The sequence below is a fragment of the Dendronephthya gigantea genome, unplaced genomic scaffold (assembly GCF_004324835.1).
Source record: "Dendronephthya gigantea isolate DGI-Jeju-01 unplaced genomic scaffold, DenGig_1.0 000012F, whole genome shotgun sequence".
Lineage (NCBI taxonomy): Eukaryota > Metazoa > Cnidaria > Anthozoa > Malacalcyonacea > Nephtheidae > Dendronephthya > Dendronephthya gigantea.
In genome coordinates this window covers 88544-114578 of record NW_021163022.1, presented here as the reverse complement: position 1 = coordinate 114578, position 26035 = coordinate 88544, and the positions used below count along the sequence as shown (strand labels likewise).

Sequence of the window (26035 nt, the reverse complement as noted above, 5' to 3'; positions counted from 1 at the left end):
GGAATCCTGTATGCCCTTGCTATTTTCATAGATATAACTCGTACGATGTTCGGTCAACTTCGTATGATGTTCGTGCACCTCCGCCGCCAGTCAATCTATCGCTACCAACTATGCCCGGAATGTCTTCAAGCTAGAACCGGAAATAATGGGAGCCAAAGTAAACTCACAATTTACTGGCATGCAAAGCATCAACTTTACGATTGGAAGAGTTTTCATTAAAACAAATTCAAAAGAGCTTGTTGCCTGAAATACAAGCAATTTTGACCCGAATCATTATACCAAGGTTTATTTTATAATGTAGGTTTTACAGAAGATTAACATAGACATTTGCACTGTTAAATGTATATAATATATTCGTCTATCGTCCTTGGGTCAAACACCTGTGTAAATATTTTGAAATATTTTATACCATGATATAATAAATAATTTAATAAAATAAAATAATAATATTAAAAAAACAAGATTCCTTTTTTATCATTCGATGCTATTTTTAGACATGAAAGTTAAAAGGACATTTTTCAGTTACAAGCCATGAATATAATATAAATAGAAATCTTAATGTTTGATTTCCTTCTTACAGTTAATCCAGGCTTAATGTATTAAACTTGATGGTAATCGTGTGGGCAGCCAAACGTCGGTTTGTAAGCTAAGACGCGCCCAACACTCACTTCATAAACACGTTATAACCTCCGTTCCAGCCACGGCACAACAGTAAAATCGATACTTCTGTAGCCGAACCATTTTTATCTGGGATCGATATTGTTAGACTGAGCAGGGATAAAATTAGTTAGAGTACTAGTTTCAGTTATACCGTGCCTATAAATTGAGTGTAAACGGCGCCGACCAACACATTTGAAGCCGGTGTTTTAAATGAGATCTAAGATTTATAAAAATAACAGCCAAATCTTTGACCAGACTATAATCACTTGTTTTTATTTTAATTTCTAAAGCTCATTGCACGAGATGACGAGAGATGACGAGAGAGTAACAACATGCATTTACTCTGAACCAGGAGCTTTTGAATATATCTATTAATTGCAGAAACTACTTAAAATAGCCTTTCATGTTTCAAGAGATTGGAAATGTGGACGCTCTTTAAACATGGTTTGCACGTACTGTCGACATTACCCCTGAATTTCTTCCAGTACAGCGGATTTAGTTTTAGTCGTATTCTGGAGAATCAGAGATTTAAAGACGAAGCATCCGAAGTTCAAGCTCGGCTTTTTACGCCACAAATGTTAATTATTAGTAATAAATTATTACATAATTTTATAACATAAGATACACACAATCATGGCACACCACTGACAATATGAGTACATCGAAAGTTCGCAATGACGCCTCGCAAGTTCATTTTCAACTGCCAACTTCGACAATGTCTAATATCACCAGGCAAGCTGAAAAAATACCAAAAAATATTATCGACTTTGTGTTATTATTTCGTAGCTCTCTTTGCTGAGTTTGCATTCAATATAGTTCAAGATGTTCTGGTTCATCACCGGCAATTATAACATGAGTAAAGATAAGTTGGGGAAGTTGAAAACTGATGAACGTGCGTCGTTTGTTGCGAACCATTCACTGTGATCTGAAGAACCAATTAACTCACAAATTAATATCGGACTTTGCAACCGCGTCTTCAAAAGTGAGCTGAGATCAGTGGCTGAGATCGACGTTATTAACGAGATGCGCTAATTGCGTTTATCCTTGTTATTTAAGGGGGAATTAGTCATTGGACTGTATATCTAAAAGGAAGAGTTATCTAATTCAAGACATTTTTAATCTGATGATGTTCAGAATTAATTCTACTGCATTTTTCTAGTTAATTAATAGTTGCTGTTGCATGCTTATAAATTGAAATGACCTGAGCAGAGATATGAAAAAACCAAGATAGCGTGTTTATTAAAGTTGCTTGAGCCACAGGAAACGACATTTGATGTTCTGTGACGGCGACATTTGTAGGTTTACCTCAACGGAAAGCTACGTGGTCAGGACAGTCATCTTTCTGACGCGCTTTCTTTGTCGGAATCTATATTTCATCCTGAAAAATAGATTAACTGCTACCTTGGTACTTCAAATCCATCATTTCGATCGTCACAACTGCCTTCAATAAAGGTTTATCTATCTAAACATCTATCTATATTGAAATATGTCTGGACGCTGTTTTGCACGTGTTCAATATTAATAGGGTAAGTGCATGCTCGTGGTATCATGGACGTTCCTGTGGTAATATCAAGTTTTTTCTTTGCTAAGGGCTGCTTTCGACTGTCGCGTTTTTTGCACGTACTTACACTTAAAACTTTCTGAGTTGTTGTATAATTAATATTATGACAGAAATAACACACGAAATCCTCAACAGGATCCAACCAATGCATTAGCATCTATTCAAACGTTGATTTCATAAGTATCATTTAAATGATTTTAAACTTTTACGTGCGTCCAAAAAACGCGACAGTGGAAACAACCCTAAAAAGACGGCCCGAAGTCCCCGGTCTCAGTAATTTCGATCAGTCTTGATTCTTGAATGCCTTGTGACAGAACTATCGCCATAATTATATAGTAAACCTGCCACAATTCTGGTTGCACTGACGAACACAACGAACACGTTCCAAACCACCCTCGCCCCTCCTCTTCTTCCATTTTTGTCTTGTTCCAGGTTACTCAAGGCACGGCTCAAGGGGATGAACAAAGATGATATTTACGATAATTGTTATTAAGATAAATGATCTCAATTACTAAATACCTCAGTCATCAATGAATCTTAGGTTCACCGACCGGAATACACCTGATTAGTTTTTATGTTTACTAAACGTTTAAAAACATCACTGAATACTGTGATTTCCTGCGCCTGCCGCGAGTCAATAGAACTGATTCAATATCAGGCAGAAATATCCACTGCGATTTTGTCACAATTTGTTGCAAAAATCAGGCCGCTAGCGCATGCGCCTTTGCTTAACACATGGAGAAACGTTTCATATAGGCTTTAACCTTTTCACGTTTCAACTTTCAGAAACAAAGTAGCTGCCACATCGGCAAGAAATATAGGCCTATTAGGCGGCATATGTATGCCGGCGTGAACCCCCTATAAAACCCAACTAATTAAACTATCTTTAGTGTTTGTGGTCTGAGTTGCCCATATTCGTATGTGGAATGAGTTGCTAATTGTTGCTAATTTGGAGATTGCAATATTGCTGCACTTATAGAGTTCGACTAAGCAGTTCCTTTGATATGAAAGGTTTTTCTTATCAAGTGTGTTATTACAGGAAGGAAAAAAGTCGGTAAAAAGAATGCTCACTGATCTAATAAATGGAAAATATTTGTTCTTTTTCCAAAAGAAAACAAGATGAATAATAAAATATGCAGTACATCTTCTTGACCCGTCTTAAATCATTTTCTAACTTGTCAGATATCGTGTTAATCGAAACAGCTTATACGAACACGACGAATGGCAGATTCTAAAGCCTTTTAGAGAGAGTTGAATATACCAGAAAACTAACGGGTAGATGTGAGGGAAAATATAAGAATTGTGATATTTTCAAAACGTCTACATATGTCGCCCTAGTTTTAATAACGTTGTGTGATATACCACAGATGATTTCGATGACAGCTCGATATTCAATGCCCCTAATTGCAAGCCGGGGCTGTTTACATAGCCTTGCATTTGTAAGGCCCGGCGAGCCAATTATTTTAATAACTTGCAAATTTTGGTGCGAGAAAGAGCGTATCATGCATCGTTACACAACATTCAAAGATGACTTAATCACTTTGTAGGGGAGTTCGGAAACGATTTATGATCTTGTTTGGGGCTTTTGGTCTAAATTCGTAGCCGTCGAGTTGTATTAACCAGCACAAGTCCACCTTAAGAGGTTTTCACAACGGCTTATGGTAAAGCGTTTAAAGATTGTATTCGAATCGTCGCCACGAACGATCACCTAGGTTGCTTTTGTCTGTGTATATTTATATATCAGTAAATCTACTTAGAATGAAGTGGAATAGCCATATCATGTGGCGTTTAATGATACTTCTGAGTGTGTTTGTTACATTTTGTGAGCCGGAATCAACGAAAATATCAAATATTCGCCCAAAACGTTACAAGAAGAGACATTCGACTTATAAATTTAATCTTCGTAAAGTCGTAGTTCGAAATGCGAAAGTGATGAACGCTACCTGTTTAGGTAAGTGCTGGAGGTTTGATAATGTAGCATTAATATATTCTTTAAAATACAGCTAAAAGATTAGCATTTTAACGTATTCGTCAAATACTAAATAGAGGTTATTAAAGAATTCTTATAACCCCGTAGTCAGCTGTAATTCTTCATTACCTCTTACCGCGAGATTCTATGGGAAAGAAAGATATATTTCTGATTTAGCAAGTTCTCGAGGTTTGGTAAGTTTGGGTCTATTACAGAGCAGTGGTGGAATACCGTGTAGCATTTCGTTTTCAAAACATCAAAATTACGCAAACGTTTGTCTGCTTAAACTATAATGTTTATTTAGGAGACAGCGCACACTTTATATTACCTTGCCTCGCCAGATCAAACTGAGCCGAAATTGCACGTGTTGACAAAATACGTTTGAAGATAGTAGAGTTTTCCACCATCGTAAAATAACCGCATAAAATAATAGTTTTATATATATAAGCCGTTACAAACAGGCAGTTTCGCCCCGGCCGAGACTGACTCTAATACTCTGCATGCCCTCATCACTTACTCCAATACACTTTCATCAACCCTTGTGAAGATTGGCCTGCTGTTAATTCATGATGTAGTGTTGTTTGCCGCGGTTTGCGTGATAATATTTCTAGCTATCATGCAACTCGTTTGCAACTTGTTTGGCAGAGAGTCTGGTGCAAACTCTTGCTTACTATAATAATTTGAGGACCCTTGTGTGTTAAAAAAGTTTTAAATCATTCAACACTTCATGACCTCGATTTCATTGGAGATGCTTCAACCTGTCAATAGTTTGTAATAAATCCTAATTGTCCTTTCCTCTGCGGTTACGACTTTTGAGTCGCCAGGTTCTAGGTCGCTGTGGTCTGGAGACTCTGCTTAATTTAGCTATTCTAGAAAAAAAATCGTTGCGAGGTGAGACAGAGCGACAAATTGGCATGAATCATTGTGTAATATGCATGGTAAACATTTTTGTTGCGTATAAAAGGATATGTTTGAGAGCAGTGCTCTGCAGTTTAAACGGAAACTTTTAAGTCTACACACCAGTTCGAGGTCATACAATATGTAGTTGAATCTGGTCTAGATTCAGGATTACTCAAATATACCTGCAGGCTAGATTGTGCATGGTTCGGATGACGATAAGGTTGAAGCCACGCATAGACTGTTGTCTTGGTAATATTTGCTCTTGCGAACAGTACAAGACTGCATGTTTATGTCATACTTTAACGAACAAGGAGAACTATGTACATGCAGCCGCGAACATTAAGAAATGTTGTTTCAACAAGAAAATAACTGACCAAGAAATTGTAAAAGAAAAAAGTACGCGGCTGTGTGGGGCTTAAAAACAAGTAAGAAGGGAATACGATCAGATAATTGAATGCAGGCGACATATGTGGTATTAACGCTTTTATGAAACATAATACAAGGGATTTACGTGTTTGTGTGAAAACAGACAAACATAATGAAGTGGCCATATGTGGTCATTCGCATGTTGTTTCGTGTATTTGTTTAAAGATTCGCACATTGCCAAGTTACTGGCGTGTAGGTCTAATACAGACATCGAACTCCTCCCATCAAAATTGCAGGATTAGATTGTTTCATGATCAAAAATTCAAATCTGATTGCCATCTAGTCGGTAAATGTTTACAATTAATGAAGTTAGAGGTTAAATTACGATATTATTGAATAAGAAACACGATGTCAATGAAGACTAAACGATACATGGTGTGGTATCCCTGCCTCCTCGTAACACGCAATCTTCCTCCAGGAATCACTCGTATCAGAATCAAACATTCATGCATGCAAACACGAAACTAAATACCGAGCCTATAATGATACTATGTAAGTAAACCACTGAACATTATTAAAATTGTTAGTACATATCAGGAAGCATGCGCGGTAAAGCTCAGCATGTTGGGAATTTGGAAGATTTTAACTTAGTACGTTAATTAGCAAATATCAACTTGAGGCAATTCCGCGTTTTTGTTTGCTCTTTGGTAAACACCATCACGCATTGTGTAAACCATTTATGGTGCGAGTGAAATGTCATTTTTTCAGGGATGTGTATATGTCTTGAAACATTTGATAAGCCCTACAGGTGAAATCAATTTGTATGATTCATACATCAATGTTTGTATTTATAGGTTTATCAAATATCTGCATGCTTGATAAGAATGTGTGTGGCACAGTTGTTTCTCGCCAGTGGGTTTTCTATGAAAACATACTACAATTCGAAAAAATGTGATGGAAATCGTGCTTTAGAAATCTGTGTTTGTACTGACACAGAAAAAACGCAAAACAAATGCGAAATAAAACTTCAGGAAAGCTCGAACGATTATCGAAAAAAACTTTTGACCTTTGGAGAAATTTGTCGTATCTCAAGAATGCTCTATTAAGACTTTAGAACTCAGAGGGGTCGCCTTAAAGTCTTCTTAGCGTTCTTTGAATCTTCGAAATTAAATATTGCTAAGAGATTTTAAAGGAAGATATGTCGTAAAAGGTTTTCTTTGTCATAAACAAAACAATCGCTCCAGCTGTGCATTTGTTCCTGAGCAATTAACTGCTCGACTCTGCCCGCCCTCGTGTTTTGTGAGTCAAACCACAAGAACTATAGGTACATACGTACGCACGTCTATATATAAGATTAATTGAGGTTAAAAAATGAGTGGTTTACTGTGGCTATAGATACCACTTATAAACATTTATTGCATTTTCGATTTGGAGTCTATATTTAAAATAATTATCAGTTATTTTGGTACATAAAGAGGTCTTATTGTGGATTTAAAAATATTCTTCATGTTACATGTATTATTCAGTACGGAGGTCTTTTTCTCAATCTAAATATATTCAGTAAACACCAAAAGTATCGTTCCAATATCAACACGCACTTTCCAAGATATCATGCAAGCATGCAGCATAAAGAAATTTAAAATGTTGTTTAAAATTTAAACTTATAAAGCTGGAAATATCATAACTTGTGTAACCCAGAGCATCAAAGCACTATTAAAGCACATCAGCATTATTTAAATGCGGAGTAATATTATAACTATTTGACTAACCTTAATCATAATAATAAATAGTTCCCTACACACAGTGGTTACCTAGGTTATTACTGTTTTGCGGTTTGAGTAAAAAAATTAATAGTTGATGCGGGGGATCAAGCCAAAAAAGTGCAATCATTTCCATAAATGATAAAGTGTTATAAAATGTTTTATCTTAGCCCGTATTTTTTTGAGATTTAAAAGCCTGTGGTGTAAATCCAACCATAGAGTCAGAGATTGGAAGAGCAAAATGCATTTGCAACACTTTCTCAAAAATGACAAAATTATGTAATTGTTTTCGCAACAATTGTCTCAATCATAGGAAATTCAGGAATGTAAAACAATACGACAGCTAAATGTAATTTAATTTAAGACCAGCTGCTGTTTCCTATATATAGCCTATAGTATACATTTGTATGATGGTAATGGTGCACCCCAAACCCACCTAATAATATACAATGATATAACTACAGAGCTACAATATCAATCTTTTCAAAACGACTCCACAGATTTCCATGTGCATGTCCCCTACGCCACATCTGTGTTTATTAAAGAGCAATCATAAAAGCATTGTCTTTCAATGTCCAAATAGTTTTAGAAATATTTTATAACAAATCAAATAGCAACATTCAAGAATTCGTATGAATATACTCTGAATATACTTGCATGTGTATGTGAACATCTTTGGCATTCATCTATGGGGAAATAAGATAAGTAAAATTTTAGGCACTTACAAATAAAATCAATAATAAAACAAAACTGCTCAAAAATACACGAACGGGTGGATATGGTAATAATAAAAAAAAAGGTAAAACAAAAAAAAAAAATCATATTTGGAAACGGGGCTTATTTCTGTTTCAACTAATAGCATAGCTTCGTTCTTTAGAAAGCATAGAAAAGCATTATCCAATTGGACGAAAGCTTCCGAGAGCTGCGACATGTCCCATTTTTTGGTACCTTCCAATGTCTAACAACATGTGATTTATTTAAAGAATATGTTTCTTTAACCCAAGCAGGCTTATGTTTTTGCATCCTCTGGGCTAAGAATTAAGACCCGCTAATTAAAACCAAAAGTCAGCTTTTCTCGCTGATCCAATTTCAATGATTCTACGATTAGAAAACCGCGAAAATTGCAGTAACTTGCATGCGGTATCACTTACAATCGACAATGTCAAGTGACGGCTGAGATGACCCCGGCCCGATCAACGTTTTTTCTCATAGTGTGATTGATGAATATGAATGCCACTTTTTTAATAGAGAGTTTTAGTTAGACGTTTAGGGCAAACCACAAACCGCGGTTTCACGCTAGCGGTTTCAATTTCGCTGTAAAATCGCTTCTAGCTATTTCTAATGCTTCAATTTTTAAAAAAACAAATGTCGTTTACACCTAGGTTGAAAGAACCTTGGTAAACCGCCATATTGCCAGTCGTGTTATTGAATAGTGCTAGCCGCTTTCTTAAAGAAAATCGGTAAAATTTCGATATCCAATATGTCTACTAGGAGTGTTTATACGTGAAACGAGACACTATTGCAATGACAAAACACTGAGGTAAATGAGCTACGTGAAAATACACCTCCAGCGGTTGAAAACATGAACCGCAAACGGCAAAATTTCAACGTCAAGCCGCGGTTTGCGGTTCGCGATTGAAGAAAAAACGTCAAACTAAAACTCTCTAATATAAAATATAAACGTTCAGTTAATGAGAAGCATAGAGAAGCATAAACAATGAAATAAAGTAGTTCATATCAAATACTCGTGTTCCAAAGATAACTATAAGATCTCGTTAATCCTGACCGTTTTCTGCACGGATATAGTTCATGTTGAAAAATTCTCTGTCTTTTTGTATGAATATAGGTAACATTAGAAAATGTATTTACACATGTCTTGTTGGAAATTTAATCGTTGCCGCTGGTCGGATATCACTAATTACTCGGACATCTCTTGACATCCCCCTGATAGAAACCTGGGCTAATCCTTTCTAAAACACTTATATAAACCATAAAATTTCTTGCAAGGGGGGAAATTTTGCCCACCATCGCTTAGTAACCCTATAACCTCGAGCTACAATGAAAAGTCGTTTATCTGTTTAGATGACTCTGATGCGGCATTCTACATCAGCCGTAATACTAAGAATCATAACTGGGTAATCCGTCTCCAGGCCGGGGGATCTTGTGTCCTGTTTTCAGAATGTTATGATAGAAAAACGACAGCATTTGGTTCATCAGATTATCTAGAGGACTACATCACTGGCACCTTCCTAACTTCAAATGATCCAGAGGTCAATCCTACGTTTCATAGATGGAATAAAGTGTTCATACCTTATTGCAGGTCAGTTTTTTAAACAAACTTTATGTTGAACCCCCCCCCCCTAATCTGGATATTAGCTTCTAATTGTCATGCAGTTGCCCGTAGAAGTTAGGTAAAATTATTATATTTTATTGATTTACGGTTATAGTCATGCAGGAGCTATGCTCTTGATATAGCTATCAGTTGGAAAATATCCGGCCCAAAGTTCCCTTGATAATAATTTTTTTTAGTGTTCGCATGCAAATAACCACTTTTATGGAGAGAAATTAATTTTTCTGTACGTTTCTGTAGCGGGGATTTATTTGTTGGAAGAAAGCAAGCCAGGGACCATGGTTTTGGATTGCCGATGCTTGGTCATTATATTGTCACGAGCATTATAAGACAACTAATTCAAGACTACAAGATTAATACCAAACATACTAAAGTATGACTTTACCTTAATTCCGTCATATAATTCTCACATAATTACGTTATTACGTTTATACAATTCATAAATCGTAAATACAGACGAGAAATACAGAGATACTTTGGAGATCGCTATTTTGTGCATGTGCGGCATTTCTTTGTATGCAAGCTTGTCGTTATTATTGCTGTCTCAATACATGAGCATCAAATGTCGTATTTCTTGTTAGAAGAGGCAAATTAATTTGTCGATCTCTTAGATTCTCTTTGGTGGAGCGTCCGCTGGTGGGATCGGAATGCTCAGTAATATTGACCACGTCGCGAAGATTGTAAAACCTGCGAAGGTCCTTGGCTATAATGACGGTGGTTGGTTCACACTCTACAGAAACTTCCTGGAACCGAGAGGAAATGGAGCTCCTGAATTCTTGAGTACACTACGTTATGTAAGTAGCATTATTGCTACATCATGTCCTCCCAGAGTCTGAGCACGGAGTAAAGACCCTGGGTACGAGGTTACGTCATGTATTATTATAACTATATTTTTATACATTTATATTTTTACATATTTAGCTATTTAGATATTATTGGGATGGTTTTGTGGACGAGTCGTGCCGTGCACAAATGCCTCAACCCGCCGCATGTCTTTATGGTGAAATGGGTAAGAATGTCTCATATTGTTCGCAGAACCATATCAAGATTTTCTGAAGAGCGTTTTTAAATTGTTAGAGTTACCTTGCATAGCATTAGGCCAGCGTCTTTAATGAGAATGGATTACTATGATAATGACGTTGGTGGAACTAGCAGAAGAACAGTTTAGAACTATTAAAGTAACTTGGTATAAATTAAAAAGGATTGGAGAAAAGATTTGAAAAAAGATAACCACACTTATAGTCCACAAGCTTCGTTAAACAATATTCTGAACCGTTGCAGTGATACAACATCTGTCTACACCAATCTACGTCATGGTCTCTCAGTGGGATTCGTATCAGTTGAATGAACTAAATCTTGATAAATACCGTCCAGTACGTCTGCCACCATCATCGCGTAGCGAAGCCCTCTATTTAGCACAGTTTGGAAACAACACGTACAAATCAATAAAAAGGGTGAGTTGGATTGTGGGATCAGGAAGAGCAGTTTTTCCTTAACAAATAAGTGCATATGAAGTGTATGAATCCATGTTTGAGAGGATCTATATTAGATAGACAGGTATCCATATTAGATAGACAGGTATCCATATTAGATAGACAGGTATCCATATTAGATAGACAGGTATCCATATTAGATAGACAGATATCTATATTAGATAGACAGGTATCTATATTAGATAGACAGGTATCTATATTAGATAGACAGGTATCCATATTAGATAGACAGGTATCAATATTAGATAGACAGGTATCCATATTAGATAGACAGGTATCCATATTAGATAGACAGGTATCCATATTAGATAGACAGGTATCTATATTAGATAGACAGGTATCTATATTAGATAGACAGGTATCTATATTAGATAGACAGGTATCTATATTAGATAGACAGGTATCCATATTAGATAGACAGGTATCAATATTAGATAGACAGGTATCCATATTAGATAGAGTGCATGGTATTATGGCGACATTCATATTAGAGAGCTGCTACCCACATTACAGAGCGGGATCAGTATTATTCAGCAATACATTTAGAAGATGTTATTTTAATCCTTCCAAAGTCCTACGAAATGCGAATACATCTCTTCTCTGTGACATCGGACACCTTCTGCCAGTAATATGAACAATTTTCTTAGCTTTCTTCTCATACTAACTCTCCTGACGAAGGCCCTCAGGTCGAAACGTCGAGAAGTGTTTTGTCTATTTAGGCAGTTGTTATACCACATTTGATGCTAGGTTTTCTTAGATTGTACTCATGATAAAACTTCATTCTGTCATAGCTGATCTACAGTAATGGCTCTGGAGTGTTCTCGCCAGCCTGTGTCTCACATACGTTCGCTGGAGTGAATGAAACAGAAGCGGCTATTACAATGAACTATAAAATTGCAGGTATTTGCCCGTCGCGCTTAAAAAATACAAATTTAGTGACATGTTCGTTCACTATTCCAACTTTTTATATTTTTCAGGTGTGACGCCTTATCAGGCGCTATCTGAATGGTATAACACAAGGGGTAAAAGAGGGACATATGTGGATATCCCTTTAGCATCTCCTCGCTGTAACCCTACCTGTTGTTCAAAATATTGCTCACTCTGTAGCGAACATAATGAAATGTTGGTCATGTCCGACGTACGAAGGGAAATTGTTCATGTCACCACCGAAACTATCCATCTTCATACGACTATTACGTCAAGTTAGTATATTAATAATTGAAACACACTATAGAAATATTTGTCTTTATGTCTATATGTCTCTATATTTGGAACAAGTGATCGGATAAATGTATACTTTTGACGAAATGTTTTAATATTCGTTTATTTTTATCTTCAGATGCAGCGCAGTTGCCATCACAAGTCAGTTTAGTGTCTATCGTTTGTGTGCTGTTGCTTTCCACACTTCTCAGATGATGACGTTTAGTGAATTCTAAAAGTTAATCAACAGATGACACTTTATTATAGTGCACCATAGAGTTTACTTATTAGAGTTTTAAATTATGTTTCAATTATGTTATATATTATTTATGTTCATTTTGATAAATGACAATTCAAAAGTAACTTAGTACGTAGGCCCTGTTTTATATACGTCACACTTTACTTCCGTCGAATGCAATTGAGACTATAGATAATGAGATAATTAGCCTCATTACCCTTCATTATCAACTCACTATCTATTGTCCTAGTTGTATTCGACACGACTGAAATGCGACGTTTAAACCGTGCAGAGGTAACCTGCAGTAAATAAACACGAAGCTAGTAAATTAGGTCATATTATTTCTGGACTCGCTGGTGTCCAATACAAAAATTTATGCTTATGTAAATAATGATATATTCAACTAAGAACCACTGTATATAATATAATATATTATCAGTATCTCCTATAGTGACCTTGGAGAAAAAATATTCCAATTCTCAACAAGAAATTTGCTTGAACAAAAGATGTGGCAGATTTGATTTTGTAATTTGCAAAAAAAAATCAGTGGCCATTCGATAGTGAAGAATTTTAACCAAAGTCCCAGACCAGCATGAAATGCCACTGCCGTGATTTAATAGATCTCTGTGTTTCAACAGCTATATGTACGTATAGCACTTAGTGGAAACACCTGCGTCGATCGCTAGACTTTTTGTCATTACCACGCAATATCGTAGGTTAGGCCCGCGTTTAGCCTGAATGCGCGCAGACGGAAATTCACGTGTAATATTCACAGGAACAGACACAGGCTACTAGTAGTTCTCGCATCATTAAACAATAGTATCATTTATCAGGTTGCATAGCGACGTTGTTGTTGTGGTTTTAAAAGAGATCAAGACGGCTCGTGTTTCAGCAAGGCCATATGATCATAGTATCAATGGATACAGTTAGATGTGTTTATCCTTTTTAAAAGAGTATTGATGATGAATTTAGGAGATTATATTGGTGATACAAGAACGGATAGTCTACCAGCAGGATTTTTAAAATCAATAAAGATCAAATACAGACACGAGGCATCGCGAGTGTTCGCAGGGTTGCAACCGCATTCGCGTCAAAATGTTACCAATGAAGAATCTGGGAGCGCTGTAGAAGAAAAAGCACGCAGTAAAGAGGATGGCAGAGAGAAAGATGATGAGCATAAGCAAAATGTAATAAATTCATTACCGAGGATTTTTAAATCATACTTAAGACTTTGTGTACATATAGAGCTGGGTGTTTATTAAATCAAGTGTTTCTTTCAAATTCAGATTAGCCACAAAATGGTTTAATTCAGGAGAGATTGCATGATTCCGATCACCCAAAATTAATTAAAGAAATCACGAGGCTTTGAAATACTGAAAAACGTCAATGATCCTGGTTGTGCTGTGAAATCCCATGTGAAATCATTCGAAGGCTAATATTTACTTTACTGAAAATCATTCCAAGCTTCATATTAAGATATAAGATCTAGGCTAATTGGAATCATGTAAATATAAACCCCTATAAATCTTATGTTTAATAATTTCCGCCATCCTATGCACGAACAGGATCTAGCATCAATTTGAATTTTTTCAAAAATTCTGCATCAAACAACTCTATATTCATTGCACTAGGTTTATGACTAGAGTAATGTTTGACCCCAGTCCTCGCGACCTCATTCACGCGATCGCAGCAGAATTCATTATGTTTGCACATGTTCGTATGATGAACACACCCTTAAATTAATTTTTATACTGCTGCTATCTTTATCGGAATATTGTATTCATTTTGGCAAATCAACGTGGGCACACAATGCCTAAAGCAATCGAAGGGTTTAGCAAATTCGTTGGCAATTTCGTTGAATTGCGAGCAACCAAACACAATTGAAAAATTCGAATGATTGCAATTCAAAAGAGAGGCGAAATATTTCGTCTTTCGTAAAAAGCACCCGTGGAATCAGGCCCTAACATTGCCATGGCAAGCAATCAATTTTCGATATGTAAGCCAGTTTGTACAATTATATATTTAGAAAACTATAATATAAACTTTATTTTTTATAGAGTTTCATGAATTGGAGAGTCCCTTCTCGCTTACTGAACCTGGATGGCGGCGGTACGTCTGAATATAATAAGAATAAAAATTACGTATAGCAATAAAAGTATAGCATTAATATAAAAAATACCCAAAAGTTAGAATTTTCCTTGCTCAGAAGAATGAATATACTTTCACGATCATTCTCCCCACAGATTCGATTTTTTAACTCAAGTTTATTGGGGTTCAAGTTAATTTCAATTTGCATGCTCTTCTTTTTATAGAAAAAATCATAACCGATGAAAATAAGAGGAGTCCAAATGCCGCTAGTGCAAGAAATATTTCAGAACGTGCAACAGCGCAAACCATAAGATCTCTGAGTTCTGTCAGCTTAAGCTCGAATATTAAGAGAGTCGACAGAAAACAATCCGAAAACAAAGTTGAAAACAAAGTTAGCCAGATAAAAGAAACAAAAACGAGGGGCAATGGTATGAAAATAAAGGACGGGGATCATAGTAAACATAGCAAACATGATGCAAAACAGGACGAGAATGACGATGAGAACAATGTTACAACGGCCAATTCGAAAATCCTCAAACCGATTACATTAAAATTAGGTAAGGATCGTATTGCAACCCCTAAAGAGAAAAGTCACATGCCAAGCAAGACACAATCCCACGAGAATCCCCTACGAAATTTTACGCAACGAAAGACCGAAGTAATACTTGATGAAAATAAAGTAAAAAATGATGGAGGTCTTAAATTACCTGATAAAGTTTCAGGAAAAGTTTCAGAGTTTAAACTACAGACGACGACGGATACAAATTCTAAGATGCAGGAAGAAAATAACCATAATGAAGATAAGATACGAAAAGAAGGTACTGGAATTGATACAAAAGGATGCACCAAAAGATTCCTAAAAGGTAGGAGTGCTTATTGAAAATTGTAACCTAGCCGTGGTATTCGTTTATTATAGTCTAATATGTTGGTACATCAGGCCCATAAAATTTTATTTATGTATTTTATAACGATGTAAATAAGGCAATTTGATTATCTAAGGAGCGTTTTACAGCAGGTCGATATTTTTCATTCGAAGTTCGGGTCTCGTGGTGAAACCATATATAACTGACTGTATAACTTTGTTCCCTATTGATTTTGGTTGTTTTCGCTTATAGAGACAAAGATGAAAGGTTCTATGTTAAAATACAAGCAAAACAACCCGCAGATTCAGGTAAGTAATGTAATTTCTTATAACATCAAGAAGACTGCAATTACCTTTGCAGTGTGCTTTTTCACTAAAACCGGCTTACATCATGAAATTATTCAGGTAAATAATTCTGCACTACCAACGCTGAATGCTGCAGAGAACAGAACATCTGTAAAGGTAGATACTGACGTATTCTCTTTGACGTATTATAAGCTATACAGCTGATAGTCTAGCTAGTCATACCAAGGTATTATTCCATGCATGGAAATGAACAGAGAGTAAAATCGTCTCTCGATTATAACTCGATTAAGGCGACTCAAATGCAGAGCGAATACCCTGGGGACGAGGTTAGCTAATAACACGGTACACTAAGGGTGAAATAAAGACATCCCCCGTCATTCACAGGCTGTTATTTTGTGCATCGAACTTCATTTTCCCAAACATTTCTTCTTGCTATAGCTATCTCACACACCTGAGAGAATGGATAAGATATTTCATTGGATACAGAAATCAAGTGGGAAAGGTAGCATTTCATTATTTAAACTGCTTTATATTTCACTATTTGTTTAAATATATTAACTTCTTTTCATCTAGAACGGGAAGTGGCATTTAATTTACTGTCTACGTTCAGCACTAGTGAGAAATTTCAAACCAAAACAGCAAAGAAGAAGGAAAGAGTGAAAATTACACTGCAAGTGTTGGAGAGGTTTGTCACTATTATGCTTTCGAATTGTCTGTTGGTGCTTTAAGCTACTGTATAATATAATACTCGGCAAATAACAAGTGAAAACGTACCAGACCTCTTGTTTCAACCAGGAGTAAAATGCCCAATTCCATGGAACCAATGCAACTAAAGACGTCGAAACGAGATTCAACTGCAATGAGACTTGATCACAGAGAAAGCTATAATAGGCTTGTGAAACAAAGAGAGAAAGAAGAGATGAAGACATGGCATCATGTACCATTGTACCATCACAGTAATACTAGTAACAGAAGCGCGCTGTTTCTCCAACCATCAAAAAGATATCAAAGTCATTTCTCAATCCACCCAGATTGGGGCCTTCATTCACAAGCGAGATTTACGAAGTCGATAAAAACATAGTGTACTTGTACATAGTAACATTAACTAAGTTGCATGTTTTGGTTTATTTCAACCTCTAAAACACACCAGTATATTGAGAAACTGTAGTTTATTGTAGAGTCAGCATCAATTAACTTCCGAAGCTTGAATTATAAGTTCTGTAAATGCATCAAATTCCAAATTCAATTCTTCCCGGATAGTATCAAAATTAATGATCAGTAAGAGTTCGTCATTAAAATATTTTTTGCCCTTTGAACACATTTTCACCTCTTCATAAAAAGTGCGTGCTCTGCTAGGCGTGAAAGCGATCCAATTTTGAACAAAATGACTATTTTCTTTTAATTGTTTGCGCCGCGTGAAAAAGCTGAATTAACCCTACGTCATTTCATCTCTCAATCAACCTCGTGCCCAGGGTGAGGTTGTAGACCTCTCAATATATTCTGATAAGGCGGGATTAAACCCGTGGTCAGGTTGCGAAACCCGAGGAAAAAGGTTTAAATTTTATATTGAATTGTAAACATACAATGAGCTTTCATTCAGAATAAACCTGACACTTGCTCATATAAATATGTGAATATTTTAAATGTACCTTTTCAGCAGAAACATATTTTTCCTAGTCCTCGATATCCAAGCCATATTCTTCATACATCATTTTAGTCGTTTTCCCTTCAATATCCGCTATAAAGACAAGAATTGACAATGAATAATTCTAAAGACAAATATAATTACACAGGATATAAAATTACGAGTTGGCATGTCCTTAGGTAATCTTATAAAATAAATAAATCTTGTCAATTTTATCTTCGATCACTTCAAGAGAAAATGATGATCGTAACAGTCCAATAGACTTGAAACTATCACAATCACAAAATCACAATCTTCAAAGGAAATTTTCATTTCTTTATATACTACAATACTGGATACTGCTTTGACTTTGTTTCTATGTGCACACGTTAAAATTTTTGAGCATTTTCATTTTTGTTTTCATGCCAAAACCGTTTCAAACAATAGAAGTTGAAGCTAATTTAACATATTGAGCATAAGTTCTCTTGTTTAAACGATGAACCAGACAAAAGGATTTTGAAGACGCTCAAAATCGTGTGACGCTCTCGTGTGCATGCACACAGCCTGTGTTCAATTTTACCCTTTATGCACATGGTAAAGCACCACGCTTACCAATTTTCCCCAGCAAAACCTGTCCTACATCTTTAATTTCATTATATTCATGTAGTTTATCAATATGCATCTGTAGTTCGTCTTCAGAATATTCTATTTCCAGTTCATCTATTTCTTTGTCAATATTAGCAATTCTGTCTTTCAAAATATCAACATTGGAGCCTGCTGTTTGAGCAAATCCGTCACAACGTTTCCCAGGTAAGTCTAACAGCTACAAGAAATAAATCCACACATGAAATTTTTGATGATTACATAGCTAGGTTAAGGTCTGATGTATCAAGAACTAATCAAGGTCTAATCCACCCAAGTATTAGTTAAGATTTGATCAATCACAGAAGCTAATCCAAGCTCTAATCCACCCAGGTATTAGTTGAGATCTGATCAATCACAGGAGCTAATCCAAGCTCTAATCCACCCAGGTATTAGTTAAGATCTGATCAATCACAGGAGCTAGTCAAGGTCCAATCCATCATGGAAGCTAGTCATTTAGGTCTGATCCATTGTGGCCGGAAGCTTATGTTGATTAAGGTTTTATCCAAGCAAGCTAGTTAAGGTCTGATCTATCACGCAAGCTAGTTAAGGTATGATCTATCAAGCAAGCTAGTTAAGGTCTGATCTGTCAATAAAGCTAGTTAAGGTCTGATCTATCAAGCAAGCTAGTTAAGGTCTGACCTATCAAGCAAGCTAGTTAAGGTCTGATCTATTAAGAAAGATTGATGAGGTCTATCTATCAAGCAAGCTAGTTAGGGTCTGATCTATCATGCAAGCTAGTTAAGGTCTGATCTATCATGCAAGCTAGTTAAGGTCTGATCTATCATGCAAGCTAGTTAAGGTCTGATCTATCATGCAAGCTAGTTAAGGTCTGATCTATCACGCAAGCTAGTTAAGGTCCAATCTATCATGCAAGCTAGTTAAGGTCTGATCTATCATGCAAGCTAGTTAAGGTCTGATCTATCAATAAAGCTAGTTAAGGTCTGATCTATCACGCAAGCTAGTTAAGGTCTAATCTATCATGCAAGCTAGTTAAGGTCTGATCTATCAAGCAAGCTGGTTAAGGTCTGATCTATCATGCAAGCTAGTTAAGGTCTGATCTATCATGCAAGCTAGTTAAGGTCTGATCTATCACACAAGCCAGTTAAGGTCTGATCTATCATGCAAGCTAGTTAAGGTCTGATCTATCACGCAAGCTAGTTAGGGTCTGATCTATCAAGCAAGCTAGTTAAGGTCTGATCTATCAAGCAAGCTAGTTAGGGTCCGATCTATTAAGAAAAATTGATGAGGTCTATCTATTAGAAAATGCAGTTGAGAAAAGATAAATTGGCAGAGCTAATGCATTATGTCATATGAATCTTTGATAATTAATACAATGACTGATTTCCACCTCTATCAACTGATAGCAGGTTTAGTGAAATATGAGAATGCATATATATACTATCAGAAGAAAAAACTGTCTATAAATATGGAAAGATGCAATAGCATTATATTAAGCAATGTTCAAACAGGATACTTACTGGAGATTTGAAGGGTTGTCTCAACCTTGATCTTGATTTTGGTCTACTATCACTGCAAAATAGACACCAGTAAACTAATATTAAACCTTGTGTCAAATATGACTGGCAAAATCACTTGCTAAAATTTAGTGGATATATAGCTATATATTTTCTTGAAATTTTATGTAGAAATGTTGATGTGATCTTTAAAATTATATATTATACCTTGTTGGTGTGGAAAAGTTCGATTTCTCTTCATGATGGGTGTCAATTTTCCCAGCCATATACCATGATAACTAAGGAATAATATTTATTAAAAAATAAACCAAAGAACCCCAGACATATTTTCCCAGGCTGGAGTTGTTCAAAGCCTGACTATTAACTTGATTTGACTTTGACATTAATGTATGTAGCCGACAATTTAAAAAAATAAAGGTAAAAAGCAAATTCCGAATAAACAAGACATCTTGAGAATCTAAATATAATTCAAACAATTGCTTTTTACTTTACTTTGTCAATGTATGTATTTCAGGAGTTTCGGCTTCCGGGAAAAAAATCTCTTTTGAACCAGGAGTATTACGTCTGATACAAGTCAGAAAACCTATTCAACTTTATAAACTGTTGGAATTTGACTTGTGGAGTGTGAATTCATATTAATCCACTAAATCCAGCCATCCAGGGTTATACAAATTGCAAACTAGTTTTTGAACAATCATTGAATTACTAGTATTAACACATTTAGAAAAAACAATCGTACTCACATTCTCCTTTCTTAACAACTGAAAGTTTAATTGCAAAAGTAATTTGCTAAATACTAGCGCGGAAAAAAAAGAGGCAAATTTATTTAATTTTTATTTTTATCTGCTGTGTTTTCAATTTACAAATTTCCCGCATTTAAGAAGCGACATTTGCTTCGGCGCATTTTTTGACGCAAAAAAGTTGAAAAAACGCAGCCCAATTATAACCACTAACATAAACCAACTGACAGTTCTCAGGCTGAAGGCACTAACGAGAATGCAGAGTTGACTGTCTGAATGTCTTTGTCGCTGTTTTACTGCTGTAAGGTTGATGAAGATGTTTGATGTTTATCAATGATTTCTGGTATTGTTTAATTCAGAGACTCATCCATGCAGAGACTGGGGAGAGTATTCAGGGGTTAATTAAGGTGGTTTTTAGTCGATATAAACTCTTTTTCGAACCATATCCGTTCCATATATGTTTAATGACAGTGTTTTTTGTATGTAAAAAAAAATTTGGAAAGAAAAAATATTTTGGAAAGAACCTAAAATCACTCAAAAGAGATCATCCAGCTCATGCCACAATCTAACCTGGTGATACAACCGCCTGCAATATACCAAGTTGATTACAACTGCGAAAGGTGCAAGGACAGTTGCTATAGGAAGAACTCCCCCCATAACTCACATCTTAACGGCCGTCTAAGGGGGAGATGCACTACGGCCCCCAGACCATGATGTATGTGCACCTAACCGTTACGTCTCAGTGAGAAACAGAGTATGCATTGCCACACGCCTAGCGCGTCATAGACGAATCAGCTACAGTGGCTAGCCTTGAGAGCGAAGATAAATTTAACGTATTCAAGCTTTTACTGGTCTCGGGAGGCGGTCCCTAACAAGTATACGCACAGAAAACGACTAATAAGGCACACGCTTGGAAATGTCAAGATTTAAACGCCTAAACGTTTTTTAAGTTTTTTTAGCGAAAAATTTTAGTGTTTTTATATTCTTTTAGAAATTTTAGTGTTTTGAAACAATCCTTGTTTCTCATCGTGTCTTCTGGATTGTCTATGGTTAGAAACATTGACAATGGCCTTGGGAATGCTGTCTGCTTTGCTGGGCGGAGCTGTCAAGGTTTGTGAATAAGATTTGTAAAAGAACAGTTTTTGCAAAATAATTCTTGTTGTATTTTGAAGGAAGAAATTCCTTGGATTCGTTGGGCGCTGAAGTTCCCGTTATGTTATATTCTTTTGCCATACCTTATTCTTGTTTTCATTCAACTTTTCATTCAAGGTCGAAAGATCAGGTTTCGCTAAACTTCAAACGCTGACCCCAATCCTACGAGAAATCGCCGAGAGTCATGTTGAAGAGGAAATCAAGGAACAAGCTAACGACTTGATTGATGGTTGTAATTCTCACGAAAACAAACGTTTTACGAGAAAAGAGAAACGTTTCACACGAGAAAACAAACCGACTGAGTGGAGGAACGAAGATAAAAGGCAATAACGCTGTTGACAGAGCGAAAGAACTCAATATTGAAGCTGAAGATTGTGAAGGTGATTCAGATTTAGGTAAAAAGATAGTATTTATTGTTAAAATCATTGCATAGTTGTAAAGCCTGTTTTTCATATGTCGCGTAATTTCTCAGGGATGTTTTGCGATCCATTGTCGGTGATAAATGAAGTATACTATTTCTTAAGATATAAACTAAAGTTTTTTATGTGTCGGTGATTACCGACAATAGCTATGGCGCGATGAATTACGACAATATGAAAACCAAGCCTATGCAATCTTCACGTTCTTTATAGATAAACATATAAAAGTTGACTATACTGTACGTTCGCTGTGCTGGATAACGTGTTACAGCTATCATTTATTTCTTTCTGCAGATTTCGACACAGCATTCGAACAGCTGTGTGATCCATTGTTACCAGTGCGTGGTCATTCGCTGGTAAGGTTGGGAAATCTACTGAAAGCTCGCGATAAGGCAGCCATAGCAAAGGTCGATATTTTCGTCAAAACTTTTTGTGATATAGTCTCAAACATGAGGACAGCTATATTTATCTCGCGGCTGTTGAAAGCCTGGTCACTGCTGCTGATGTTCGGAGCGATGATGTCATACCTTAATTGCAACTATGGCGGATAATTATTGCTTTTCCAAGCAGGTTAGTAAATGGCCCACAATTTTTTTCGATTTGGTAATGATAAATGTATACATATGAAAAATTTTCTGTTGAATGTTAGACTTATCTTGCTTTTACATCCTGCTAACTCAGGCTGCCCTGAATGCAACAATTTTTATGGAGATCCTTGAGATCTATGGTTACATATTTTTGTGCGAATGTCTTCCAAAGATCCTTAAAACCAAGTGAAAAAAATTTCATCAGTTAAACTTTCATGTATTTCCCCAGACCTGCGTGTGTAATTTTCAAATAATGGTAATCTTGTTTAATATTCTATAAGCAAATATACTTATATGTTCCATCTTTAGAATAACCGACGCCGCAGAAATTGGTGTTTATGAAGTTTCAACGCGAAAATCTAATCACTGGTTCACATTGTGCATTTCTATATCGCTATCAAAGAGAAAACTATTCAATAACTTTAAAAAGTTTGGTTTTTCTTCCCAATACGCATTCTGCCATCTTCATCGTTTGTCAGTTTATCATGCACATCTGACAGCTGTTAAATGGCCATTTTAAGGCTTTAGGTGTACACAAGGTTATTAATTCAGATGATTCGTTTTTGCCGTGGGCAAGCTTCAAATCTTTTGTGCAAGACATATTTTCTTGAATATTTATAAATCTTTTTTCTCACCAAGTTTGAAGCCTAAGTATTGAGAATTGCGGCTAAGTATTTTTCAATTTTACCAATTTTTTTCAATTTTATGACTTAGCTATTATCCTCGGCTGAACACCTGCGTCAAAGTTTGCCATGCTGTCTTAATTGAAATTTTAAAGCGTTGTTTAGCAAACGTCTACGACGACAACTCAAGTTATATAAGGTGGGTAAAAAAGCCTAATATTTGACGCTAAGTATTTTATCAGCACACAGGAGAATATAAGGAATTGATATAATGTTTTCAAAAGAAAGGACTCGTTTAAGTAACGCGAACATACAGACTTTTGCGAGAAATTTCTTTTGATTTCCAAGAGGTAATTTATTGCCTCTCCAAACACGAAGTTTCAATGTGAATTGACAGGCATATATTCATTTTTATACTAGAAATTTTCTTGAAATAATGAAGAGATCATTTTCCAAATTTAACTCACTGAACTGTGTCTTTTTATTTTCATCAAGGAAGACTGCCCATTTTTGGTACAGTTTCGACACCAAGGGCCTTGCCAGCAAGGGAGATATGCGCATTCTTCATTCGTCACCGCGAAAGATTCTCGTTTTAGTTAATTGGTTATTCTTTAGTGCTGAAGGTAAGGCCTGTTTTCCACTTCAATCGTAACGTAACGTAGCATATTTCTTTGTTTCCGAAGTATTCGATCAGAACTAATGACTTTAAAAAAATGAGATACGCTACGTTTCGCTACGATACGATTGAAGTGGAAAACGACCTTAAAAGGAATTTGTAATACCGCAGTTTAATTACTAATATAACCAAACGCCAGACAATAGACTACTAAAGTTTATTGTAGAATGCCATATCTACTTCTTTGGCTACAGAACGTGAGAACGAGTTCATAGTATACTAAAAACTACTATTCTGATTTAATTTTTTTTTTCAGCTTGCTCTCCAACCGGTGAGCCATTTTCTAAATTGTTTTCTTACATATTTTCCAAGTCTTCAAACAACACTAAAATTGAACTGCATATTAAATAAGCCTGAATCTTTTATATTTCCGCAGCACCTCCGCCGACTATTTCTGAAAGCCGAGGTAAGAACAGTGGCATATGAGTAAAGATAGTGTAGGAGTATATAGTAAAGATAGTGTAGGAGTATATAGTAAAGATAGTGTAGGATTGTAGGTTTCCTCCTGTAGTCCTTCTCCGGTTTCATTAATAAAAGATGATGATCTTCACTGCCAAATAATTTTATTGACGCGTTAAACATTTCAAGGTCACAACACTTTGTTTCTTAGGTAACCCTGACTGCAATTTTACAACTGGAATATGCAACTGGAGGAATCTAAAAACTCCAAATACTGACACCGAGCTTGCGTGGATCATCGTAAACCGGACGACTGATCAGTACTCCTACCTGTTACCTCAACAAGGTTAGTAGGGCACACGGCTTCCCCCCTCGCTCGCCCCAAAAGCAAAAGGGTAGTGGGGCTACCTCCCCCCTTTCTTTCCCGGGTTCGTGCTCCCTGGTAACATCCTGTAAACACCCGCAATTACAATACACTTTTCATTCGCGTTTAGGCTCAGAGCCTGGTTATGCCTGGCTGGACTATGAGGATGATTTCAATTATTTTCGCGGTGAAAAAGGTGAATTAAAAAGCCCGCTCATTACAGGACCCAGCTGCATGTCTTTTTATTTTCATCTTCCTGGAAACGAAACTGGCTTCTTGGATATCAAAACTAAAATTGGAAACGAAGATTCGAAGTTGATATTCAGTCGCTATGGGAACCATGGTATGACGTGGCAACGAGCTCAGCTGTACATTAATATCACTGAAGAGTACCAGGTGTGGCTTAGCATTGGGAATAAACTAAGCGAAATTCTTTATGAAAGTCGATTAAGAATCATATCTTATTTATCCAGTGTCACTACAGGATGAAACCTAAACTAAACTAACTTTATTTATACTGGATAGCTCTATCTGTTCTAAACTGTTCTTCCTAGAGGTCTAGTAAGGATTATCTCTTATTGATCCAGTGTTACTACAGGAGGAAACCTAAACTAAACTAATTTTATTTATACTGGATAGCTCTATCAGTTCTAAACTGTTCTTCCTAGAGGTCCAGTAAGGATCATCTCTTATTGATCCAGTGTTACTATAGGAGGAAACCTAAACTAAACTAACTTTATTTATACTGGATAGCTCTATCCGTTCTTTATTTCTCTGTTAAGGTCCTTGTCTCAGGAATTGTGGGTGATGAGGTTGCAAGGCGTGCTCCAGGAATCGACGATATTTCATTTCGCAACCATTCGTGTCGTCAAGAACCCAAAGGTATTTAATAGATTAGGTTTGGATTGGGGATTGGGTGCTTCGGCGTATTAGATAGCGAATACATAACCGCGTGTGATTCAAGTTTATCTGATTTGACTCGTATCAACAGATTAAGTAGTAAGTTCACATTTTAGAAGTACAATTCAACTGCTCAATGAGAACTCATCGCTGCGGTTGGCAGGACGAAGGATCGGCTTTGAAGACGAAGGCTGAGTACAATAAGGGTACGTCGTGTAATCGTGGTGTTGCAAGTCAAGAGTTTTTATTACAATATTAGGTAGCCCTAGTTGTTAGAACTGTCGACTACTACCGAATACCCCTCCATTTTAGATTTGAAGAGATATGTTTGGAAAGCATTTGGCGGCGGTAGGAAAAAGATTTATCTCACCAGCTCAAGAATCGCTGCTCAGCTCAAGAATGGCTGCTTTCGCTTTAGTTATTTAGTTGATGCCAAAACTTGGAAACTTGCTTTTCGTGGGCGGCTTTTTGTATTTGTTGAAAGTTTAGATGACGGCGAGAAGTTTCCAGTTTGGAGTCGTAATCTTTATTATGGTGCTGGTTGGGACGATATTGCCATAAAAATCTCGCGGCCTGCTGGTCAGTATAAGGTAAACGTATTTACATAGCTCTATCACAGTGGTAATATTCTGCTGCTCGTTGACTTTGAAAACAGTAAATTTCTTGGAAGTATAAACG

The 26035-nt window shown here is 36.3% G+C and overlaps 3 protein-coding genes across 11 annotated transcripts; 2 read left to right on the top strand and 1 right to left on the bottom strand.

Moving 5' to 3' along the window:
- Window positions 1-83: 83 nt before the first annotated feature.
- On the bottom strand, window positions 84-20335 carry LOC114518864 (DNA repair protein SWI5 homolog). 9 transcript variants are annotated; one of them, XM_028538888.1, is made up of 6 exons: window positions 20241-20335; window positions 19705-19775; window positions 19501-19552; window positions 17990-18200; window positions 17403-17491; window positions 84-130 (listed from the first exon to the last, which is right to left on the bottom strand). In XM_028538888.1, exons 2-5 carry the CDS (start codon window positions 19761-19763, stop codon window positions 17427-17429), a joined length of 387 nt encoding a protein of 128 aa, XP_028394689.1. In that variant the 5' UTR covers window positions 19764-19775; window positions 20241-20335; the 3' UTR covers window positions 84-130; window positions 17403-17426. The 9 variants fall into 9 exon arrangements, with proteins under 9 accessions (XP_028394689.1, XP_028394690.1, XP_028394691.1 ...); XM_028538889.1 differs by lacking the exon at window positions 84-130 and adding an exon at window positions 1321-1397; XM_028538890.1 differs by lacking the exon at window positions 84-130 and adding an exon at window positions 4183-5059.
- Window positions 3690-13211, top strand: LOC114518863 (pectin acetylesterase 8-like). The gene is made up of 9 exons (XM_028538881.1): window positions 3690-4172; window positions 9299-9536; window positions 9807-9939; window positions 10178-10360; window positions 10488-10575; window positions 10848-11020; window positions 11851-11959; window positions 12037-12261; window positions 12399-13211. Exons 1-9 carry the CDS (start codon window positions 3980-3982, stop codon window positions 12473-12475), a joined length of 1419 nt encoding a protein of 472 aa, XP_028394682.1. The 5' UTR covers window positions 3690-3979; the 3' UTR covers window positions 12476-13211.
- LOC114518862 lies at window positions 13355-16999 on the top strand. Its single transcript, XM_028538880.1, has 8 exons — window positions 13355-13684; window positions 14555-14606; window positions 14810-15448; window positions 15701-15756; window positions 15853-15909; window positions 16192-16255; window positions 16327-16438; window positions 16549-16999. The coding sequence occupies exons 1-8, from the start codon at window positions 13457-13459 to the stop codon at window positions 16832-16834; spliced, it is 1494 nt and encodes a 497-aa protein (XP_028394681.1). The 5' UTR covers window positions 13355-13456; the 3' UTR covers window positions 16835-16999.
- Window positions 20336-26035: the final 5700 nt, after the last annotated feature.